The sequence below is a fragment of the Typha latifolia genome, chromosome 1, assembly GCF_019914945.1.
Source record: "Typha latifolia isolate L0001 chromosome 1, TyphaL0001v2, whole genome shotgun sequence".
In the NCBI taxonomy this organism is placed as follows: Eukaryota; Viridiplantae; Streptophyta; class Magnoliopsida; order Poales; family Typhaceae; genus Typha; species Typha latifolia.
In genome coordinates, this window is record NC_133086.1 from 760,914 (window position 1) to 784,711 (window position 23,798).

The 23,798-nt window shown below is 41.8% G+C and overlaps 4 protein-coding genes and 1 pseudogene across 4 annotated transcripts; 2 read left to right on the forward strand and 3 right to left on the reverse strand.

The window, feature by feature from the left end:
• Positions 1–3,006: 3,006 nt before the first annotated feature.
• On the forward strand, positions 3,007–6,540 carry LOC140799222 (probable prolyl 4-hydroxylase 6). The gene is made up of 7 exons (XM_073153422.1): positions 3,007–3,268; positions 3,354–3,411; positions 3,505–3,609; positions 5,273–5,330; positions 5,419–5,594; positions 5,688–5,748; positions 6,182–6,540. Exons 1-7 carry the CDS (start codon positions 3,132–3,134, stop codon positions 6,499–6,501), a joined length of 915 nt encoding a protein of 304 aa, XP_073009523.1. The 5' UTR covers positions 3,007–3,131; the 3' UTR covers positions 6,502–6,540.
• Positions 6,541–9,456: 2,916 nt separating this feature from the next.
• On the reverse strand, positions 9,457–12,655 carry LOC140782795 (glycerol-3-phosphate acyltransferase RAM2-like). Its single transcript, XM_073129575.1, has 2 exons — positions 11,810–12,655; positions 9,457–10,546 (listed from the first exon to the last, which is right to left on the reverse strand). Exons 1-2 carry the CDS (start codon positions 12,428–12,430, stop codon positions 9,638–9,640), a joined length of 1,530 nt encoding a protein of 509 aa, XP_072985676.1. The 5' UTR covers positions 12,431–12,655; the 3' UTR covers positions 9,457–9,637.
• A 1,422-nt stretch (positions 12,656–14,077) lies between these two features.
• Positions 14,078–15,649, reverse strand: LOC140793255 (glycerol-3-phosphate acyltransferase RAM2-like; annotated as a pseudogene).
• Positions 15,650–16,433: 784 nt separating this feature from the next.
• Positions 16,434–21,636, forward strand: LOC140786751 (pentatricopeptide repeat-containing protein At1g77405). Its single transcript, XM_073135383.1, has 4 exons — positions 16,434–17,854; positions 18,184–18,283; positions 18,359–18,450; positions 21,594–21,636. Exon 1 carries the CDS (start codon positions 16,467–16,469, stop codon positions 17,832–17,834), a length of 1,368 nt encoding a protein of 455 aa, XP_072991484.1. The 5' UTR covers positions 16,434–16,466; the 3' UTR covers positions 17,835–17,854; positions 18,184–18,283; positions 18,359–18,450; positions 21,594–21,636.
• On the reverse strand, positions 18,847–23,131 carry LOC140786743 (endoglucanase 10-like). Its single transcript, XM_073135371.1, has 6 exons — positions 22,475–23,131; positions 21,688–21,995; positions 20,932–21,390; positions 20,156–20,291; positions 19,912–20,084; positions 18,847–19,548 (listed from the first exon to the last, which is right to left on the reverse strand). Exons 1-6 carry the CDS (start codon positions 22,857–22,859, stop codon positions 19,150–19,152), a joined length of 1,860 nt encoding a protein of 619 aa, XP_072991472.1. The 5' UTR covers positions 22,860–23,131; the 3' UTR covers positions 18,847–19,149.
• Positions 23,132–23,798: the final 667 nt, after the last annotated feature.

A 23,798-nucleotide genomic window follows, 5' to 3' on the forward strand; every position in this document is an offset into this window, starting at 1 on the left:
AGTCCACTTTATTTGCCCCATATTCCCAATCACGTACTACTGCAAAGACTAAACTAAGCTCAACACCTAGTAATAACGATCGCAACCACGCATGCACGTAGTAACACTTCAAACATATCTAAGGATGCTTACATCCATAACCACCACCGCCTAAGCCACCACCACCTCCAATACCACCCCCTCTATTACCACCAAGTCCACCACCGCCACCACCGCCTATGCCACCAAGACCACCACCACCTCCAATACCGCCGCCGATGCCCTTCCAGCCATAAAGTCCACCACCGACTCCTGCACCACCTCCGGCGCCGGCTATCCCGGCGATGCCACCAACTCCACCACCGACACCGCCAATTCCACCGAGGCCAGCCCACCCACCGACTCCTCCGAAAGCCATAAAGTTCTTCTGGCCATTAAGATCGGTCACTGGGGTTCTTTTACCCGGTATAGTGGTTGTCACACTTACACTAGTATTAGTGTGGCGTGGCACGTCCCTACCACATGCATATTGCAACGTGAGGTGGAATAGCACCAAGAAGAGAAGCCACCACCACGCCATCTCTCTCCAGGCTATATCACTCTCTCTTGGATACACTACACATTGGAGAATTACGTGAAGTCTTTATAGTGGTTGGTTCGATCGAACAGCCCGTTGTAGTAAATGCGAGTATGGTGTAGTCCATGAAGGCGATGATGTCGTAGGCGGTTGTTGATACTTGTACTCCTTTTAAGGGTATATTTATTATATACGTAGTAGAATATCGAAGCGTATTCGGAGCTTATCGGTTTTGTCACGGAGTTGTTAGTACTTCATTAATAAGAGAGTTGTCAAAGCATTCAGTTTGAGGTCACGAGAACCGATGCACGGAGCATGAGTGAATAAATGTTTTCTTTGTTTTGTTTATTGCTCTTATCTATATCAATTCCTCTCCTCTGCTGGCTGGGAATGTATTTAGAGAAGCTGCATCACAAGTTTGTTTCGTAGTGATTCTTATCACGGTTCATTTTTGGTTCTCGCAGAAGTACTTTCCATTACACATAGAATTATTGAAAACAAATAAAAAGCATGTCATTTAGAAGTGTTGACACATAGCAAAGGTCGACAATTTCACATATCTAATCATATTCTACTTGTTAAACCCCTCCACCGAGGATCTTTCTCACCAGTGGCATCACCGGCATGTCCCTCACTCTCCCCTCCTCTTAACCTCAGTTAGGAGGAGGGAAAAGATTTCCCCCCTATCTATTCCCCCTTATTCCTCCTCCTCCCTCTTCTCTTCTTTCTCTTTCCTCCCTCCTCTCTTCTATCTTTACCTTCATTTTCTTCTTATTTCTTCTTCCCCTCCTTGTTTTGTTTGACCGAGATCGTCGTGGTCGGAGTCGTCATAGGAGGCCGTGGTCATCTAGGTCGGGATCTCCTTTCTCCCTCTCTCCCCTAAACCCCTTCCCTTCTCTTTCTCTCCTTTTATTTTCCCGTGGTCAACGGGAAGAGGGCTAGGTTGCCAAGCTGGTTAATGGTGGGGATGACGGTTGTGGTTGGGGTTGGATTGACTCGGAGATGGATCGAAGGTGCAGATGGTGGTTACGGTGAGGGATTGGAGGTGGGGTGGTGTCGAGATGAGGAAGAAGATGGGCTATGGTGAGGTGATGCGAAGGAGAAGGAAGTTTAGGTGTTGGGCTAGCATGAGGGGAACTCAGCTGGTGGCCTCAGTATGGATAAAGCTAGCTAAGGTAGGGGTTTAAGAGGAGAGAGAGAGAGAGAGGGAGAGAGAAATTAAGGTAGTTCTTCTTTGATGCTTTTGGGGTGCTCATCACACCTTCTTTGTAGTGGTTATTTCATTTATGTGATTTGCTCTCTAAATAAAACTGAAAAGAACTATATTAGATTCAACCAAACTTACCAAGTAATAAATTACATGACTCAACTAGACTAGACGTAGGAATAGTAATAGACTAATGACTAAACCAAGTAGACTAGACCTCACTAGACCTTTCAAGCTAGGTCATAACACCTTTCTCTAGGTTTGCACCCATCTCAATTCCCTTCACACCACCTCCTTGTCAATGACTCATCTATGTTGAATTCACCTCCTCCTCGAAGATAACTCTGCCACCACCTCTCAGTCCTCCGCTATTCGTCGTCACCACATGCTGCCTACCATCCACTTTCCATGAGGGTGACAACAATGATTTTTGGTGGCCGCCAAGTAGTTTTTTAGGTGGCGATTTATTTTAGTTTTTGCAATTTGTAACTGCAACTACTTTAAAATCTAAAGAAAGCTTAAGCTTGTTTGTCTATTATGATTAAATGTGTTGAATGTTTCTCGTTTAGATCTTACATATCCCTTAGACTTAATGCTTATTTTTCTTATATTGCAAGTAAAATGGATGTTCAAAATATGTCCCATTTACCTATGAGTATGAACCTTATAAAATAAGATTAGATTCAATGAAGATATCCTCCTCGAGTTCATTCGGTAAAATGAAGGAAAAAAACAATTTCACGTATCTTATACTCGAAATTAGGAGAAATATACCACATCCATTCTGTATATTGTTTTTATTATCATTAACATCCGATCATAAAATATATTTTATTTTTAATGTCTTAAAGATGATACTATATTAGTTTTCTTAACAAACAATTTCTAAATAGATGAGTTAAATTATCATACGAATAAATAATCTTAATATTTTTTAATAATTTTTTAAGGCTAAAATATTAGTAAATAATTGGAACTATATATATTTATTTATTTATTTATTTAAAAAAAATGTAAATTTAACCTCAAAATAGTTTCTAAGGTATTAAATATAAATACATAAGTGGAATATATATAGTGTGTGAAGAGTAATAAATAAAAGAATTATATATATATATAAATCAGGTAGTTATTTTAAATTTTAATTTTTGAGTGGAAGGGTAGTTATGTGACTTGGTCTTTAGTAGCCAGTAATTGGCGAGAAGACCATAAAAGCCAATTTCGTGGCACGAGTCAGCACTCAAGCCCTCGAATCTTGGAGGCGCGACCGTGAAGGCCGCGTGCCGTGACTCATACTGAAAACCAAACCAGATCACGAACCTTCCAACACATCCTGATCCTCTCACTCGCTCTCTCTCAATCGCTCTCATGGTTCTCCTCTCTCTCCTCGTCCTCTTCCTCTTCCTCCATTCTCGCTTCTCCCCTTCTGCCGCTCTCCTCCCCAGCCATGGATCGGAAGCCTCCTTGAACCCCGCGCGAGTCACGCAGCTCTCGTGGCGTCCCAGGTTCCGAGATCCAACTCTTCTACCTTTCTTTCTTCTGTTCGCCTCGAAACCCTAGTCTCCGATCTCAGCGATGCCTCTTTCGCAGGGCGTTCTTGTATAAAGGTTTTCTATCCGACGAGGAGTGCGACCACTTGATCTTGCTGGTGAGTGAAATCCTTAATACTCGGTGTACATTTTTGTTTTCTCCTGTTTGGAATGATGGAATTTAGTGTTTGATGTTTGGATCGATGGAGTAGGCGAAGGATAAGCTGGAGAAGTCGATGGTGGCCGACAACGATTCGGGGAAAAGCGTGACGAGCGAGGTCAGGACGAGCTCGGGGATGTTCCTGGACAAGCGGCAGGTAATGGAAGCTTACTGAATTGTAGATATGGGATCTATGAGTATTTTTGTGGAATTGGTGATCCTAGTAGTTTGAATTGACTCTGCAAGATGGATTAATTTGGTTAGTGGATCTCAGTTATTACCTGTTTGGTAGCGTATGCTTGTGTAACTTTACTATTTCGTTTTGCATTTGCGCTTAATCTCGAGATATGTCCGACCAAATTCATTTATTGGCGATAGTTTTGACATTGTAATGGCTCATGACATCAGGGTAATTAAAAGGAGCGTCTCTGAGTCAATTCGTGAAATTATCTCTTGTCTAGACTCTTTACCTATGGAATTGTTGGATTTGCAAGTTGATGTATCATATAAATACGACTGTACAATCAGTAACTTGATTCATCAATACTCATCTTGGTATTCAAGGCATTTAGAAGAAGGCAAGGAGGAGGAATACAACAAAAATGTAGTATGCACCTTTAAAGTCGTCATATCATTGACATTGTGAACTAGACAGTGAATTAAGAGAGATTTAAGAAATCAAATAATTTTAGTGCTGAATTAATTATGGCGATGTCTGTAATACACATTAACTGAAGAACTAAGAAAACCAAAGTTGAGGGCTACTAAATGAGACAGCTTAATTGAACCTTACGAGAATCACATTTGACCGTGATAGTCACATGCAAAAGCTAAAATATCTGAAGATGAAATACTAGGAATATTGCACGGGATCCATTTATGAGCAAATATTCTGTGCTGGTGAAGAATTGACATCAGGGTATTTAAAAGAGTGTCTAAGCTGGCCTTGAGTTAATACCCAAATAACTGACCGCACCTAGATCCACACCATGGAGTGACCTAAGGTAGTCTGCAAGGTTAACCATAAAGTGCCGGATGCACTGCCAGACCCATGGTTCATGGAATGCACAGACCGAGCTATTTTTTTTATCTTTTCTTTGTGAAGAGCTTTCCTGTAAGGTGGCCTGGGAATGGGGTTGAACCTGATCCCATGCTGTCCTTATACAAGACTCTAACCACTTTGTGTACAACAGGTACATTATTGAGCATCTTCCTCTCCAAACGTTTAAGAACTTTTTTAAAGCAATTTAAAAGTTTTAAAAGATATTTGACAAGTAATATCTATTTATTGTATTCTTGTTAGGATATGCAAAATAGTGAAACATATACACATTAATATCTCTCTCATGGTGAAGCAGCCTACTTGGAACAGAACAGTATAATTATCTGGCGGTTTAGCACTTCTCGTCATGCATATCTTATGTTGTTAATGGAATGTACTTGATGGGGAAACTCTTTTCTCATTTCAATTTGATGCAACCACAATTTACAATAATCTGAAATGGCAAATAAATGACAAAGGGAAGGATATTTTCACTACAGGATTGCGACTTCATGATTTTGAACTTCACGACTTATCGCATGATGTGCAAAAATTTGTAAAATTTCTTGTTAAAAGCAGTTACAGTGCCATCAATATGGTTAATTACACTTCTCATAGGCTTGCAGGCAGAAAAAGGAATTTTTCATTGGGGTTGTGAGCATTTGTTATTTTCCTTTCTTATACTAATTTGAAAAAAAAATCACTCGTTGGTTATCACATTAGGAATTGTAGATGTGCATTTATGAAAATGCTGATACTTTCTTCACTTGATTTGAAGGATGAAATTGTTGGAAGAATAGAGGACAGGATTGCTGCTTGGACTTTCCTGCCTGAAGGTAGACTAAGAACACCTTTTCTTCTCCGTTACCACTCTGATTTACACTTCTTGGCAGGTTCTTTTGTAATGACCTTGCTTCTTCTCAGAGAATGGCGAATCCATGCAAATACTACACTATGAGAATGGAGAAAAGTATGAGCCACATTTTGACTATTTCCATGATAAAGTCAATCAAGTACTTGGTGGTCATCGGGTAGCCACTGTACTCATGTACTTATCTGATGTAGAGAAGGGTGGAGAGACCATCTTCCCTGATGCAGAGGTATGCATTTCACTCTTCTTCTTTTTTGGGTGTTTGTGTGCTCCCAGGTTGCCCAATTATTTTGCTTGCAATGACATTTGGCATCATTTTCAGGGCAAATTTTCCCAAGAGAAAGATGAGACGTGGTCTGACTGCGCGACACATGGTTATGCAGGTATCTTGCATAGAATATTGATAATCTCAATTTGATTTAAGCTTTTAATGGACTAAGTTTTGTATGGACAATTGATCATATCTATCTTTTACCCATATTTAAGTTAAGGAGTGTGGACCTCACAAGCAAACTATGACACTCCATCTGCCCATTAAATTAATCCACAATAGTAGTACTGTTAGTGGGTATCAAATTCATGATGCCTCACATGAAGGCTAGCGTCCCTACCTCATCCATTAGTTATAGTATCAACTGTTCTATGGCGGTACCAGGAAATAGTCGACTTAGAGTTTTCAACTGTGCTTGTGGATTACTGAACATCGTTGATTACAATATTAGCTCGTGGACTACTACTAATTCAAGCATGTTCGACAGCATCCATTATTACATCTTGCAAGCATTTTTGGCTCTTCCCTAACAGTTGCATATGCAGTGAAACCAAGAAAAGGTGATGCTTTGCTCTTCTTTAGCCTTCACCTTGATGCAACAACGGATCCAGAGAGTCTGCATGGTAGCTGCCCAGTTATCTCAGGTGAGAAATGGTCGGCGACGAAATGGATTCATGTGCGATCCTTTGAAAATTCTGGAAATCAGGGTTCAGTTGAGGAGTCAGGTAAGGAGTGTGAAGATAACAATGTCCTTTGCCCTCAGTGGGCTGCAGTAGGAGAATGCGTGAAGAATCCTAGATATATGGTTGGGTCCAAGGATTCGCCTGGATTTTGTAGGAAGAGTTGCAATATCTGTGCGCTGTAACTTCTCTTCATTGCACTAAAATTTGACTACTTACCATGATGGATCTGTAGTTCTCCCACTTTTTTTTTTCCTTTTTTTAACTAAAATGATTAATTCATTGCTCACCTTTCCGTTTACAAAAAAAAAAATCCCTTTTAAAATCAGAATTCAAAAATAGAAGTAGCAGAGAAAAATAAAAACCCTTTGCCGTTTACAATTCTAACCCCTACATTTACCCATATTGGCAAGCCAATATGCTTTGGTGGTTTTTCATTAGATTTTTTCAATACCTGGTACGGTTGAGCGGCCGGGGGTCGGATCAGATTAAGTTAGATTCATCTTAAACAAGTTAAATCACGAATATATATTATAGTCTTAGACAAGCCTCAATCGTCAAAGGGAGACTTTAGCCAATTGTTTGATTTCTTCAAGGAGTATTTTTCAAGACAGCTTAGCTTAAGCATATACGGCCCGTCACAGTCGAAGGCGTCCAAGAAAACGATAGGTGGTGCAACTGGGGTGTGGATCTGGAGTTTCGATACTATGTGAACAACATTGATGATGGTACAAACAGTACACTGCTTTGAAATATAAATAAATTTAAAGTCTTTCTTTATTCCAAAGGGCTCTACTCTGTATGGTATTGTCACAGCGATCTTTATCCTGCGATATGTATATGTACTTATTCAGTTGCTATTTTGGTAGATCTATTATGGTACGTGGACATCCATCAAATTCTTATCATAATGTTATAGACTTTACTACCCATCCCTATCTGAGCTTCGTTTCTGACTCTACCGATTCTGTGGAGTTGATTTCAGTAATCATATTCGAATACAAACACAGAGAATCATTAAATGTGATTGAATACGACTAGAGTTGTTGAATGTGCGAGATCAGTAAAAACGAAATCACAATCCTCCCAACCTTACTATCCATCCCACGTCGAAACTGTAACACACCAAAAAAAAAAAAAAAAGGGAGGGACCCGCGCACGAGCGCGTGCGTGCGTCCCAACATCACTGCCACCTCATCCTCTCTTCTCCTTTTCTTCTTCTTCTTCCCCTGCCGTGCACGCCACCGACACCCCTCCTCTACTTCTTCCCCTCACCGCAACCATCCCAACCGTTATTTTCTTCTCCACTTTGCCATCTCTCTCTCCCTCTTCTCTCTCTCGGGTTGCCGACGCCGGAGACGAAGCCCCGAAGCCGACGGTCGACGAAGCCAACCGCGCGACCACTCGGTAAATCTTCTTTTCTTTTGGTTATTTCCTTTCTTTCGCCGTGCTTTACTCCTCTTGGCTGCGTGGTTGCTCCACCGGTGTCGTCAACTTCTCTCTCCTTGATTTCCTCCTCTCTTTTCCCTCTCCTTCTCTCTAGCGAGCCACCCACCCTAGGTGAGGGCCGCGGGCCGCCGATATCAAGGGCGGGCTGCCGGCAGCATGGGCCACCGGCAGCGTTTATCTATTCCACCTGATTAATTAGCTAAACCAACCTCTAATGGCAATTTATTATATAGTGTGAATTTTTGGATAACATAGAACTTACCGTAGGAACCATTGACTCATGTATATGCCTAAACCTAAATTCCCTAATACCCTAAACCTAAATTCCCTAATACTTTTAATAGGATCGATATTGCGTAAGGAGGATTTTGGGATTCCGGAGGCGGTTAGCTGAGGAGATTTGGAGTACTGTGGAGACCCCCTAGGCGAGTAAAGTTTATACAAGTATAGAATAATATAATTACAACTATTATGTATTCCACAACATGTTAGTATTAATACATGCATCTAGTGTACCATGATATATCTTGACATGTGCAGTTATTGATAGTTTACTCATCATGATATTATGAGAATGCTAATGTTAGCATATGCACTAGTGTAACGATGATCTACATGTATCATGTATGATAAACTCTTATATAAATATCTGTTGTGAATATAGAATGTAACGATCATGATGACTATGACATGACTTATACACTCACAGATACTGTCCACCTATCATTAATAGTCAAGTTCTGACTAGGCAGTGTCTCTACTCACTCAGCCCGGGGTTAAGAGTAGAGTGTATCTTATATGACTTATTATTAGCGGCATACACCTAAGATTAGGAGCCTGTGTGGCATTTAGGTAATTATACTGCATAACCAAAACTAAATAATGATGATAGAAGAATATGATTATGAGGCGGAGATATATCTCTAGCGGTACTCGACAACGCAGGATTAGGGCGTCCGTTGAGCCGAGGGCTCCCGATTCTCTCGCTGAGGACGGTGATGATTTAGAAAGAGAGTGATATGGGCCTACGACCGGGGTCATGGCCATAGACAAACGGTCACATACAGTGTCGCCATGTATGTTTGGGTGGCATTATCGCTAAATGTATATGTATCCCCCTCGATGTATGAGATGATGAATGGTTATGTGATGGGTAATTTTTCTTAAGAATATCTACCATGTATGGTGAATGGCTTGGTGAGCTATGCTAAAATATGATTAATGTGTTGGTGAGCATGAGATGACTAAACTACTCTTTTAATGATTGCATTGATTTAGTAACTTATGGTAAGTTATTTAAACAAGCGTATTGTTATTGCTAGCAACTATAAGCATGCATTGGATATGCACCTATGATTTTATTGTTATAGATTATATGGATTATACTCGATGTGTTATGTGCTCACCATCTATTGGTGATATTATTTCAGAGCTAGGGGACATAGGTGTGGGTAGCGAGACGTATTTTGGATATGTATCTTAAAGACTTGTTGTGGCCTGTGGAACTTGTATCGGGACTCTTATGGTTGAGTTTATTTATGGTATGAATTTATGCTGCTTTTTGTCTTGTGAAACCATATTATTGACAGGTCATGTGATGCACCGCGTGGAAAAATTTATCCACGCGGTTACAACTGTATTCGAAGGTTTTAGTGTTTCAGAAGCAATCAATCCACCACTATAGCAACATATACCCAAGCATTAAACTCCATTAATTCTTCAAATAAATAACAGCATATTATATCATATAATATAATAAATATACGTTCCACTGTTCCAGAGGACCATAGTTACACAAAAAAAAAGGAAAAATATATTTAAAGATAGAATAACGTCCGTGGTAGCTAATTATAGTAATTAGTGAATAATTAATTAGCAGCCCATAACTTTGTCGGGTTGGATAACCTTAATCGCCGTCTTGTTGACGGGCACGGTGCCGTCATTCCCGGCGAGGGCCCGATACTTGTCCTTCCTGGTGAAGCTGGTGCACTCGTAGGAGAGCGTGGCGGCGATAAGCCTTTGGATGCTATTGGCGACCTCGTGGCTCGTCCGCCCCCCGGCGCACGTTACCTCCTTGGGCAATTTGGCGAGGAAGGTGACCTCGTAAACCGGGGTAGGGTTCATGAAGAAGTAGAAGGGGTCCATCCCCTTCCAGCCCCTGGCGGTGGTGCCGTGGAATAAACCCATGCGGTTCTCCATCGCCACCGGGACGATCTGGTCGGTGAGCTCGGCGAAGAGGGCGGAGAAGCGGAGGAGGAAGGGTTCGCGGCAGGTGGTGCCCTCGGGGCAGATCACGAGGTCGCCCATCTCGAGGAGGCTCTTGATCATGGCCGCGTCGGCGGTGCGGTCGCGGGTGAGGCGGACGGTGCGGATCGGGGAGATGATCTCCGAGAGGCGGGAGACGGAGTAAGTGACGGCGGAGATCGGGCGCCGCAGGGCGATGGAGAGGAAGATCGGGTCCAGGAGGGTGCGGTGGGAGCAGACGAAGAGGACGCCGGTTTTGGATTGGGATTTGGAAGGGGGAGATGGGGGTGCGCCGCGGACAACGACGCGCACGCCGAGGAGGAAGAAGGCGGTGTAGACGAAGCGCATGGGGAGGATGGCACCGACGCCGACGCGGAGGACGGCCAGGAGGAAGCCGGCGGGCAGCCAGAGGAGGGTAAATAGAGCGAGGATAGGGGTCGGTTTCTGGACAAGGCGGCCATCGTGGAAGATGATCGGCTTCGGGAGCTGGTCGCGGCGTACGGCGGCCACCTTGGTTTGCGGGACCACATAGCCCTCCTTCGAACACGACGATAAGAATAAGGTAACAGTATCCTTGAATAAGAGTTTTCTTATCCGAGCCCGACAATGGCCCCTTTATCAAGCTCAGATAAGCAGCGATAGTAAACTAAAAAAAAGATAAAATCTCCCTCCGCTAATTAGTGAGAAAAAGTGATAGCTAATTTCTCTTTAAAACTTCCTGTAATAATTAAGCCAAATGGTAAAAATAATATTAATTAAAATAAAAGAATCACAATAGTATGTTAGCTATAACTATAATTACAGATTAAGTTTTGCCTCCTGATCACAATAGTATAAATAGTTTATATATATATATAAATATATTAAAATTTTGTTTTTGTCCCATTAAGAGAACACGCGTATTTCACATTTTCACCGTAATAAATATGCCAATCAAGTCATACAGGATGTCAAAATATGAGGTGACGTAGATCAACACCTTCAGTACCAATCATTATCATGTAGTTATGAGACCTAATTCTCCTCTAAATCGAACACTTGCAACCTTCTTTGGAGGTCACTCTCTAATGTTGCAATAAATTTTATTGCTGCCAACTACTTCAAAAAAGAAAAAAGAAAAAAAAAAAGAGCATCATATTCCTTACCGTCACCCCTTAATATTTTCCTAACTAACAAACTGAAATCACTAACCTACTTCGAAATTTACATATTCCTCTTCCACCTATCATATCTGGCTATCCTTTTTATCTAATATGGGTGACAATTAAATAGTTTGGATCCCCAACTACTATGGCATGCATGCATTGGTGATGAGCTCTAATGAAAAACTATCCATCCAATAGGGTTAATATTTTCAAGTGCACAGCATGGGATGACAATGGTTGCCATTAATTAGGCGCCTTTATTGTTAAACTATCACCCATACCACACTTGAATTTTTGAGTAAATTTTCATCACGTATCAACGAATTGGTACTCCATATGGTTGCTGAAAATTAGATATATATATATATATATATTTTTTTTTTTTTTTGATAACTTTCTAAAAAGTATATAATTTGAAGATCGGTTTGAATGGAAATTTGGCTTACTTCAATTTCTCTTCTAAATGAGAGAGTGATATTGTTATTAATTATCATAATTTTAATTATTTTATTAAATACTTTTATCTTTATTAAATAATAATAAATTAGAATTACTTGCTTGAAGTCACTTGATATATGCAGAAGAAACCTTATTCTAAAAGAAAAATGAAAACTAAAGCATATATAAGAAGTAAAAACTAGAGAGTTTAATTCACCTGGCAAAGCTTCATGAAGGGGAAGTCCGTTTTCCGGTCACCGAGTCCAATCTCCGGCGATTCCTCCCCAAAAGCTTTCCTCAACGCCGCCGCCTTATTAGCCCCGACGAGCACCCCGGGCCGGCGAACGAACCCGGTAGCCCTACCTCTGTACGTACCAATCTCGGTACCGATTACGCAGTCGACGCCGAGATACTCCTTGAGGAACGGCTCCACCATAACCCTCGGGTTCGCCGTGAGCACGCAGCGCCGGCCGCACGCGGTGAACACGCGCCACGTCTCCGGGTGGAGGTCCTCGGAGTAGAACTTCGGCAGCACCGCCCTGGCCACCGACTCGACGTCCGCGACCTTCATGCCGGACAGCGTGGCAAATACGAGCACTTTAATGCCCGCCGACTCCGATATGAAGTAGTAAAGAACGGCGGCGAGAGGCGACGCGAGGAGCAAGAAGAGGAGCCGAAAGGCGCCGCCGGCCTCAAACGCCACGAGGGCGAAGTAAGGGAATGAGCTACGTCCCCGGAGGAGAGTTCCGTCCAGGTCGGCGACCACCGTGTTCTTCTCCCGGCCGTCGGACGTGCACTTGTCGATAGTTTTAAATACTCCATCATCCATTACGGCCATCTCTCTCTCTCTCTCTCTCTATGCTATACTTTAGAAATGTTTGCAAGTGTTTGACGTAGGTGTGAGAGAGAGGTTGAGGAGTTTGGAGTAGTATATAGAAGGAGAGGAGAGAGAGGAGAGAGAGGAGAATGGATGGGTTGGTGAATGGTAGAATGCCACAAAGAACTAAATTAAGAGGACAATGGTCTTCTGAGGACTAGAGAAGTAAAAAAAAAAATTATAGATAAGATCTTTGGATACATCGTCATTGGTAGGAATATGACATGGAATTGGGTATTGGGTATTGGCATCACCGCCTATGGCTTTGTATAACTTTGAAGGCCGTTGCCATGTCTCTGTTACAATTACTAGTAATCTCATGGACCACTTCTACTGTTCATCTCCCACAGGTATGAGATCGATGCTTAAGAATAGTGACCAGTGTCTATCAGTTGATGACAGAGGTTATGAATTTAATTTTTTTTTATAAATGTTGAGTGTAAGTCTTCTCAATCTTTTCAATTCCAGCTCAAAGAAAGAAAAAGGAAGGGCATAGAGCCACAGGATGTACTTAATGATAATTAACTGGAAGGAATGAGTTACTCCTAAATAGGAGTGTTGCTGCACTTTGGCATTGTTAATTCCAAAGAATGTCCATCGCATCACAGTGCTATATCCGATTTGTTTTTTTGTCCTTTTCTATTTGCAAAATTACTTCATTGATCTTTGTTGATGAGACAAAAGGTGATGCATTTTCGAGGGTAACAGCTGCTACAATCCTCAACCAAAAAATGATTAATTTCCACAAATTCTAACAATATTCGAGGATGATGCGATTGAATTTGCCCCATACCTCAATATTAATATAGTAATGCATCAGCATTGCTTTTATTTCTTCTAGAAAAGAAATGAAAATGATATGAAAATCTAGGAAGTAAGGTTACTCAGGTACGGAAGTGTGAAGATGAGAATATATGTTCAAATCTGAATGGGCTGTTGTAATACTTGTGATACATTAAAAAAAAAAAAAAACTAATAAGAACAATCATATTTGCATAACAAGTTCTCACTATTTACCTTCTCTTATTTAATTTCACACTATCTATCGTTAGGATATTTTAATGTATTCATCTTAAAATGACCTTAATTAATGACTATATTTATTCATAGTTTCATAATCAAATACAAATTCTTATATAAACTTAATGGATTTAATCATTATAATTTTATTCACATTTTATAACTAAAAAAAAAAAAAAATATGAGTAATTAATTTGCATTTAAGATGCATGTGGATATACCTAATATTAATCACTACAATTGCAACATGTAGTGCTAGTATTATTAAGCTTCACCAACTCTTCAAACAAACAACAGCATATGAGATAATGTATAGATTCCCCTCGAGTAGCATTTATCTTTCCAACTGCATACCAATTAGACAACATGCGACGTAAACGAAATCAGAAACCAAACTCCTTATTTTTTTCAATTGACAAAAGAGACCATGACATCCATCCATCAACATCCATTCAAAGAGTTTATTCAACCAATAGGCAGTCCAAATAATCCAAGTTGTAGCACCAAACAGCATCCAAATAAAACTTGGAGTTTAACCACCAAACAGAACATTACAATTATTGGGAAGAATGCATGCATGGCCGTGTATCAATTTCCCGGCTTTAGAATAGCATACTTCATTGGGCTGGTACACGTCGTGCATAGGTACGAGAGCTTTTCCCCGATGAGCCTCTGGATGCTATTAGCCCGGCCGATCTGCGCTGTACGTCTTTGCTCATCATCGGAGAACGTGGCTAGGATCCCGTCGGAAACTCGTTGCTGCTCGGGGAGGAAGGTGATCTTGTAAACTGGGCTAGGGTTCATGAAGAAGTACAAGGAGTCCAACCCCTGACGGTGGTGCCGTAGAACATCCCCATGCGGGCTTCTATGGCGATGGGGATGACCCGGTTGGCGAGCTCAGCGAAGAGGGCGGAGAAGCGGAGGAGAAAGGGCTCGCGGCAGGTGGTGCCTTCGGGGCAGATCACGAGGTCGCCGTTCTCGAGTTGGCTTCTGATAGTGGCGGCGTCGCCGGACGGTGGGAATTGGGGAGAGGAACTTTGAGAGGTGGGATATGGAGTAGGTAACGGCGGGGATCGGGCTGCGGAGGGCGATGGAGAAGAAGACGGGGTCGAGGAGGGTCCGATGGGAGCAAGCGAAGAGGACGCCGGGGACGTTGTGTCGGGGAGGGGGAGGGGCGTCGTGGACGATGACGCGGACGCCGAGGAGGGATAAAGCGGTGGAGACGAAGCGCATGGGGAGGAGAAAGCCAATGGCGATGCGGAGGACAGCGAGGAAGACGCCGACGGGGATCCACATGAGGGTGAAGAGGGCAAGGAGAGGGGGTGGGTTTCTGGACCAGCCGGCCATCGTGGAACATAACCCACGGGATCTGGTCTTTGGGGAGGTCGTTGACCTCGTGATCTGCCCCGAGATCAGGTAACGCTTCTGGGAAACGATAATAGGAATAATTAGGTTAATTATATATATATATAGCGTATCCTATTTTGGAGGGAAATTAAAAACGTAGAGACGTAGATCGAGCATGCTAAATAGCAAAACCTGACAAAGTCGCATGAAGGGGTAGTCCGTCTTCTGGTCACCGAGTCCAATATTCGGCGTCTCCTCCGGGAACAACTTTCGTACCGCCGCCACCTTATTAACCCCCACGATCACCCCGGGACCCCTAACGAACCCGGTAGCCCTACTTCCCCACGTGCCCATCTCAGTGCCCTCAAAGTGTTTAACTCTGAGAGTCGTTTTGAGGAACGGCTCCACCATAATCGTCGGACTCGCCGTGATCACGCCCCGCCGGCCGCACGCAGAGAACACGCGCCACGCCCCCGAGTGGACGTCCTCCGAGTAATACTTGGGCAGCACCGCCCTCGCCGCTGATTCGATGTCTCTCACCTTCATGCAGGAAAAGGTCGCGAATATGAGCACTTTAATGCTCGCCGACTCCGAAACGTAGTAAAGAATGCCAGCGAGAGGGGCAGCCAGGAGCAACAGGAGGAGCCTCAACGGGCCGCCGGCGTCGTACGCCACGAGGGCATAGTAAGGGAAGGAGCTGCAGCTGCGGAGGAGAGTGCCTTCCAGATCGGCGACTACCGAGTGACCTTCCCGGCGCTCGATCGGACATTCCTCTACTGATTGTGAGAATAGCAAACCTTCTACTTCGGCCATCTCTCTCTCTATAGTAGATGCAATACTCTTGTTATTTTTGTACGTATTTATAGACATGGGAGAACCTTAAGGTGGCTACCTAACATCTGTTCCTATCTTTAAATCTAAAAATCATTGGCCAACTATATAAAAAAGTATCTATATTATTATTAATAATTATTATATATTGTTATGCTTTACGTGGCTTTAGCCGGTAGACCACTTATAACGTGTATGATCCATTCGCGAGAACACATAAAATTGTTATCACATGTAAATAAAATCCAAACACTATAGGGTTTCTCTTGCACTTCACATATTTTTTTCTTCCAACTTTGTCTTTTTTATTATTTAGTACTTCATCAAATATTGACGGAACACTATAAGAGAAAGAGAGAAATGACCGTAGTCATCTTCTACTTCACATGTTGCTGTTAATTTGTCTTTTTCTTCATCATTTTCTTTTTCTATTGTGTAATTTTAGCAAATTATTTAGAAGATATGTATTTGACTTCCAAAAAATATAAAATTAGTTGGATAAAATCCGTGACATCATGATCGATAACTTTTATATTCAGAGTTTTTCATATTTAAAATTTATCTATAATAAAATGAAGAATTTAATAAGAAATTCATAGTTTAAGTATGAAACTCATAATTTAAATATAAAGTTCTAAAAATAAAAATATATTTTAAGTACATATACTAATGAAATAATTCATCAAAGAAAGTACATAGAACGAACAGGTGAAGTGCATCCTTAACAATATATTTTGGTATTTGAAGTTAGCGCGCTATAAGTACCCATTCCCTCTTCCCTCTCCTCGACAAAATCAAGATGCCCTCAAGAACCCTCCGCTTCTCCTCCTCATCTCCATCTCCATCTCCATCTCCATCTCCATCTCCATCTCCTTCCCTTCTCATCCCCCAAGTCATCTCCGCCATGCTCCAAAACCGCCCCTTCGACTCTTCCCTCTCACCCTCCCCTATCTTCCCGGGCTTCTCCTCCGCCGCTGTCGCCGCCGTCCTCTCCGCCATCCCCCGCTTCTTCTTCCTATCCTCCCATTCCGTCGGCCGCCAAGACCCCTCCTTCCGCCGCCATCGCTCTCCTCTCAGACCCCGCACTCGTTTCGAACAAGTTGGCCCCGCAGCTCATCGGGACTCTTCCCTCGTCCACCTCGGCGTCTCCAAAGCGTTGGAGTTCTACTCCTGGATCGAATCCCGGTGCGGCTTCCCCCACGACGAGCGCACCTGCCGCGAGATGTCGCGGCTGCTCGCAAAAGCGAATGCTTTGCCCATCTTGTACCGATTCCTCCGTCGCAACCAAGAGTTAGTCACCACTGCGACGGCTACTGCGGTGATTAAGACCCTTAGTGAGGAGGGCCTTGTAAAGGAGGCACTTTTGCTATTCTACCGCATGAAGCAGCTACATTGCAAACCAGACTCCCAAGCTCACAATACAATTATTGGCGCTCTTTGTCGTGTTGGGTGGTTAAAAAAAGCGCGATTTTTGCTTGACCAGATGGAGATGCCCGGCGCACGGTGCCCACCGGATTCTTACACGTACACGATCTTGATTGGTGCTTACTGCAAGCATAGTTTACAAACAGGGTGCCGGAAAGCAATCAGGAGGAGAATTTGGGAAGCGAATCATATGTTTAGGAGAATGGTCTTTCGTGGTTTTGTGCCGGATGTAGTGACTTATAACTGTTTGATCGATGGGCTCTGTAAGACTTACCGGGTTGGTCGTGCACAGGAGCTGTTTGATGAAATGCTCCTAAAGGGTTGTTTACCGAATCGGGTGACCTATAACTCTTTTATTCGGTATTATTGTGTTGTTAATGAGGTGGATAAGGCTGTGAATTTGTTGAGAGAGATGGTGTCTAGGGAACATGGGAAACCCACCTCAAGTTCTTATACACCGATCATACATTCTCTGTGCGAGAGTGGAAGGGTTCGGGAGGCGAGGGAGTTTCTTGTGGAGATGGTTAATGGAGGGGCTGTTCCGAGAGAGTTCACATATAAGCTGGTGCGTGATGCTTTTGGGGGAGCAGGGGAAGAGGGCTTGTTGGAAGAGCTATGCCAAATAGTGGAAGATGGGATTGAGGCCAGGTTTAGACAAGTGATGCGGGTGAAGCCTATCATGGGTAGCGGAACCAGATTTGCCCAAGAGCCAAACTGGGATGATGATGCTGGAAGAGGATGATGATCTAATGAATTGTTCAGGTGATAGTTTACTTTCTTATGCTCCATATTTACTTTTTGTACGCAAATAGTTTTGCCAAGTTATTCTCCCTCTTTATCTTTTTCCCTGATTCAAGAGTAAGAAGCTGGCAGTTTTCTTAATAAAAGCTCTGTGAGTACTGGGTTCTATTCTAGATGTTGTAGGAGCAGCTTTTGTAACTTGTGACTGGATCATGCTTATATAAACTTGAATACCTACCATCTTTCAGAATAAGATCTGAATCAGTTTTATCCATGATCCTGAACAGAGTTAACTTCCATCCTGCAATGGGATTAAACAGTGTTTGTTTTTTCATTTTCTGTTGAGGCAGAAAATTAACAGGATGAGATATCATATTTGTCTCGACATTTTCTCGATCACGGATTGAGCAACATCCTTGAATCTACCCTTTTGGTGACTTGAGATTACAGGTAATTTGAATTATTTGTACTGTACTATTTAGATTTTACATATGCCATCTAGTTTTAATATTGTGTTTGGTGCAGCTCCAGACTGCTCGATGTACCAAGAATTCTGGTATGGTAGAACTGGTCTAAGGCTTAAGGTCATACATGACCTAGTGCTTTCAGAGCTTCAGGTACTCGTGATTTTATAATTTGATGAAATTAGTTGCCTTTCCTCATATAAATTCATCAAAGGAAAACAAAATGTGTACTGTTTATTGATAGAGCAGACCAGGAGCAAAAGTTTTCATTGGAACTGGAAACTCCTTAATTAGGATTTAACAGGATATGCTCAATTATGTAAGCTCCTTTAACGTATATTTCTTCTTTTGTTATATAAACATGGTTAGAAACCTCTGCCTTATATCATGATCCAACTGAAAATGCTATTCATTGTTTCCCTTTTGTTCTGGAAAAGAGATAAAAGTAGGAATAAAAGGTGATATGAAATTGGCTTCTCACCCACGTTGTCAAATACAAAACAAAGGAATATCAATTTCCTATGAAAGCTTTACAATGACAAGTTCCTGTTAGAGACTTCAAACTTTTTTTTTTTCCACTTGAAAAACTATCCGAGGAAAAGCATACTGGTGAAGGTTTTGAACTGAAAGAATACCTCACCTTTATAGTATTATATAATACACACTATATGTCCCTTGACGAAAACAAAAACTAGAGAAGTCCTCTCATGGAAGCATGATATGCAGAGAATACTCATTCTGTTAACATGTGGTCTATCTTGTACTCATATGCTCAAACTCCATTACTGTAGTGAATAGGCCTTCCATGCTCCTTATACTTCTCGATAAAGAATTGTGAAATTGAATTTGATCTCATGGTCTCCATGCTGCTGGTGGTGGTGGTGGAGTTGGGAACATTGGTGGAACTGCGGAGAAGATTGTGTTCTTGTCAATTCCAGTCTTTACTCCAGAGAGAGAAACTAATGCTGCAACCAGACCAGCATTCCCTGCAAGTGTAGGCTCTGTGTAATTATAGTTTGTTCGGACATCCTTGAATCCGTCGTGTTTGTCAGGGCCGGCAACCATTGCCCCTACAATGGTGTTAGGATTTGGCTTCTTAGTGTCCCGCCACTTCCATCCTCCTTTGCAGCTATACTTGACCCCATTCTTAGGAATTGATGCACCTCGGTGATGAACATGCTTAGGATAATGAGTACCATAGCCCACAATGTAGCTCATCTTTTGCGGATTGTTGCCTAGAATGTAGTCAATCTGCAATCGGTAGAAAACAACAATTATGAGCAATAATTTTGTGCAAAAGTAGAGATATCTAGTCACACAGAACATTTGGTGGAACTGAGGAGAAGTTATGTTGAGATCTCTTGCTGATGTATGGATAAGCATTGTTTCAAGATTTTAAAGAGAGTTTGTTGAAAGCATAAATAGTAATGGACATGCTTTTGGCACTTAGGAATCCATTTTAGAACATCGAGGTGCCACATTTATGTCTTGGAAATCTTAGAGAAAGTAAGCTTAATGGTGTTAAAGGTTTGAATAGCTCAACTGATTTTATAAATGCTTGATGCTGTGTACTGATGCCAATATAAACTTAGGTGTGTAAATCAGAAGTCGCACCTGAGTCTTTGCAAAGTTACGTAAAACGTCTATTGAGTAGAAATTAGGCCCACAGTACCACCCAGGTGTATCTGCAGCTTCAAGATAGTCGCTGTATACTGAAGCGAGAAAAGCTGCATTGACCACATACTGAAGTGGTTGAGGCCTTCCATGATTTAGTTGTATCAGACCTCCTGTAAGACATTCTAATGCTAAGCCTTTGAAATCATAGAATAAGAAAAAATATAGTAGGATGGCATCAAACCTTTGGTTCGGTTAAACGATTTAAAAATTGGCAGGTATGAACACATAACGTTGTCTGTTTGGTTGTGGAATGTCCTCAAGATTTCTTCATAAGGATATCCTGGACTCAAGAACAGTCGCAACCTACTGAGAAGAACCTGAAAAAAAGTAATGGACATATATCAATGACAAATTTAATTACTGCTGATCAACTTTGGTTGCCTTGATTATGATCATGATACTTATAGATGTTTACTGATCCAAACAAATGGAACCATACTCTATCTTATGTCAAGTATAATAGATACATCATTTTGTGATTAACTATGTGATTGTATTTAGGAAGAGCTCAAACATGAGCATACTGATGAGAAGATTGGCGTTAATCTTGTGGTCATTGCAAACCAATTTCTACAAGAAAATCACATTCTATACAATTAATCTTGACTAATCAATTCGATCTTGTTTCCCTTTAAATACTCTGAATTGAAGTCATTCCCCGAAGCTTTCAATTAAATCAGTTCACGTGTATTTTCCTATTAACTTTCTAAACAGGAATAGAAGATTCTAAAATAAGGCCAAATTTATTGAAAGCTATATGTATGGGCTGTAATGCTTGATGTTCAATGTAATTTCAGTACAGTAATACAATCACAATATCTTTGGTAGCACACTGACACAGTCCTTGTTCTTGTTTGCATAAATCATCAATTTTGGAGCATATTATCTACCTTTTCTAATCAAATAGTATATGGACTAGCCTCTATGTTTCATGCTTCTTTATTTATGTTCACTTACTTGAGATCCTGTAAGCTTGTTGTCCCAACTAAATACTCCATAATCTGGACCACCCCAGAATGCACCAGCATGTTTGGCAAGACCAGGTGCTGTAGCCAACTGAAGGTAGGAGGAATTTCCAGTGGCAAAATACAACCATGCTCCTCCCCAGACAAACTCATCCCAGTAACTAGTGGAGTTATAGAAGATTGATGGATCAGAGCCTCCTGGGCTGTATCTGCCCCTTTGCTCCCTACCATACTTGAAGAGTGTCTTGGCACCATGGACTAGCTTCTCTGAATAAGTCTTGCTGTCCTTAAACACTATGGATGCCGCAGCTAAGGCAGCGGCCATCTCACTGGCAAGATCAGAACAACTGTGGCATTCATATACGGGCCTTGGGTAATCAATGTCCTCTGGTCTTACCCAACAATAGTGGTCGTTAGGACCTGGTCCCTTCGAAGTATCACCAAGCCCAACCTTTCAAAGAGAGAATAAAATGTATTATTAATGTGTTGAAGTTTATATTGAAGATATAGGAGAACACTTGTAATTTGTAAAACTACATGTAGAATATTTATCCAGTTGTAGTAGAATCTTATGCTGGAGATTCTGTTTTTACATTTAAATTGAAGAAATTTGTGCTGATCTAAATATCTAATAAGATGATGTTCAATGTGCAGATTCAAATTTACGAATACTTGAACTTCATGCATTGCATCAACATAAGAATTGCAGCATCAGCTTACAGTCAAAACATTGCCAACTTGTATATACCTGGGCAGCGATCCGGTCGATAGTGTCAGCGGAAGAATTGAAGGTCTTGAGGAGGTAATCAGTTCCCCACTTGATGATGTTCTTTACATGATCAAGTTCACCAGCAGCCTCGTACTTGGCACTGTACTCGATCACACTCCAGCTGAGCAAAGTCATTGAAAAGGACATGGGGAAGTTAAACTTGATTGCATCCCCAGCATCATAATATCCTCCAACTAGATTCTTTCTAATTGAAGTGTCGGAGGTTCCATCTTTCATGCCAGAATTCCCTCTCCAGCTGACATTGTTGTGCTTTGGCAGCGGCCCAGCTGATATGTTACAAAAAACAGATCAGAAAATGAAGGCGAAAGATGATTGCTCGATTGGTTTGGCAGAGCATGAGATCCAACAGATACAAAGATTTTTGCAAAGATCGGCTCAAATGCATCGACCAAGTTCGTGGTTCAGATATGGCTGTAACAGTTCATTCAGTTGCCAAATTCAGGAGTTGGAAGAATTTTACTTTTCTCAAGATGATTTTGTTGGATCAGATCTATAGGTCTTTTCTTTTTAGAAAGGATTTGATTTGATAAACTGGAGGAATTCTGTCAATTTAAAGGTAGTAGATCAAAACTGATGCAAGTTTGGTAACAAGAGATTGGAGAAAATAGAAGGATGACAGTTAAAACGTAATTCCTTCAGGATCACGAGAAAAATAAAAGGATCGATGCAATTATGAGCTCGTGATTAGAAAAAACGTCAAATTTATGGACCACATCAGCTATTGCAGAAAAGATCTAGCACTCACATCTCTGAGCATTGAAGAACATGAGGGCCTTGTGTAGCGCGCGAGTGTATTCATCCTGCGGTGGAGGCGGCGGGTGGTGGTGCGGAACTAGCTTGATAATAAGCATGATGAAGCCGATGAGGAGGCCGACGCCGAGCACCGTGCCGACCGTCCAGATGAAGAGCTTTCGGTTGACAACCATGCAGCCGAGATCTATATACTGCTTCTTCTTCTTCCCAGCCTGGTCCCCCGGGCCGGCCAACAGCCAGCTCTGCTGCGTCTCATCGAGCTGCCTCGACAGCGCCGCCCGGTCCAAGTCCTGCAAATTCCGGCTCCGGTCATCGTCGGTGGCGGAATCAGCATTAGATATCTCCAGCGGCCCGCCCCAAGGATCCCGGCCGAACATCTTCTTGGCCTCTTCGGTTCACCTCCTTCCTCTCTTCTCTCTATCTCTCTCTACCTCTTCGTAGCAATGAGAGAATTAAGATCTTATCATATGGGATGGAGCGCTGTCATTTTAGTTCGGAGCCTTTGGAGCCTTGTGGTTGTTGGAGCATTGCTTTCTTTTAATAGGCCTACGTACCCTCCTCTCTCTCTCTCTCTCTCCAACGGTTGGGTAGAGAGAGGTGAGCACTCCACTTCACTGTGGGGTTGAGGCTATTGGCTTTGGCGCACACTTGGATACTACCAGGTAACAAAAAGAGAAGTATAATATATATATATATATATATATATATATATATATATATATGATAATAATGCAAACTTACAAAGTATAGTAGCTTATAGAGTTATACTGAAGGAAATGGTTCAGTTGTAGCACTTGGCCCTTTTGTTTTTAATATTCTCCAGCTTGGAAAGAGTTGGATGCAGAAGGAGAACAAACAAAGTGCATGTGATGGAATACAAACATACCCTACCAATTTTGGCATGAGTCCTCTTCTTAATGCTTCTTCTACTGGTAAATTTGCACAAGGGTTGCAGCAGGCTGTCTGTGTGAAACAGCAAGCAGCTACTTTGCAAGTTTCTCTTCTGATGTGTCATGCGATGTGTCATGCAGATATTGGGCTAGAAATAAAGAGTTTGAAGAACTTGGGTACGTGTAAGAATTCCATTTCTCTGGTTCATAAACCATCTAATTTGTACATATTTGTTTTGATTCCTTTGGCAGATTTAGAAATTTAAATCCTCACTGTCTGACTTCGGGTTGCAAGCCGGCGTACAACGCAGCAAAAATCTACGTCTCTCACTTCGTAGGCAAGCATTTTCATTTGATTTTAATTTTTATCTTCTATATACTTATTGTTTCTTTGATGCCTATTCTTATTTTTAGTAGTTGGTCTAA

Bases quoted from the DNA above. Each gene is read 5' to 3' on its own strand.
- LOC140799222 (XM_073153422.1), top strand. From the start codon at position 3,132: ATGGTTCTCCTCTCTCTCCTCGTCCTCTTCCTCTTCCTCCATTCTCGC. The intron at 3,412-3,504 runs GTGAGTGAAATC...TCGATGGAGTAG, and splicing joins GCGACCACTTGATCTTGCTG to GCGAAGGATAAGCTGGAGAA. The intron at 5,595-5,687 runs GTATGCATTTCA...CATCATTTTCAG, and splicing joins CCATCTTCCCTGATGCAGAG to GGCAAATTTTCCCAAGAGAA.
- LOC140782795 (XM_073129575.1), bottom strand. From the start codon at position 12,430: ATGGCCGTAATGGATGATGGAGTATTTAAAACTATCGACAAGTGCACG. The intron at 10,547-11,809 runs GTGAATTAAACT...TCGTGTTCGAAG, and splicing joins CCTTCATGAAGCTTTGCCAG to GAGGGCTATGTGGTCCCGCA.
- LOC140786751 (XM_073135383.1), top strand. From the start codon at position 16,467: ATGCCCTCAAGAACCCTCCGCTTCTCCTCCTCATCTCCATCTCCATCT.
- LOC140786743 (XM_073135371.1), bottom strand. From the start codon at position 22,859: ATGTTCGGCCGGGATCCTTGGGGCGGGCCGCTGGAGATATCTAATGCT. The intron at 21,391-21,687 runs GTATATACAAGT...TCTCTTTGAAAG, and splicing joins TCGACCGGATCGCTGCCCAG to GTTGGGCTTGGTGATACTTC. The intron at 20,292-20,931 runs GTAAGTGAACAT...ACTTTTTTTCAG, and splicing joins ACAAGCTTACAGGATCTCAA to GTTCTTCTCAGTAGGTTGCG.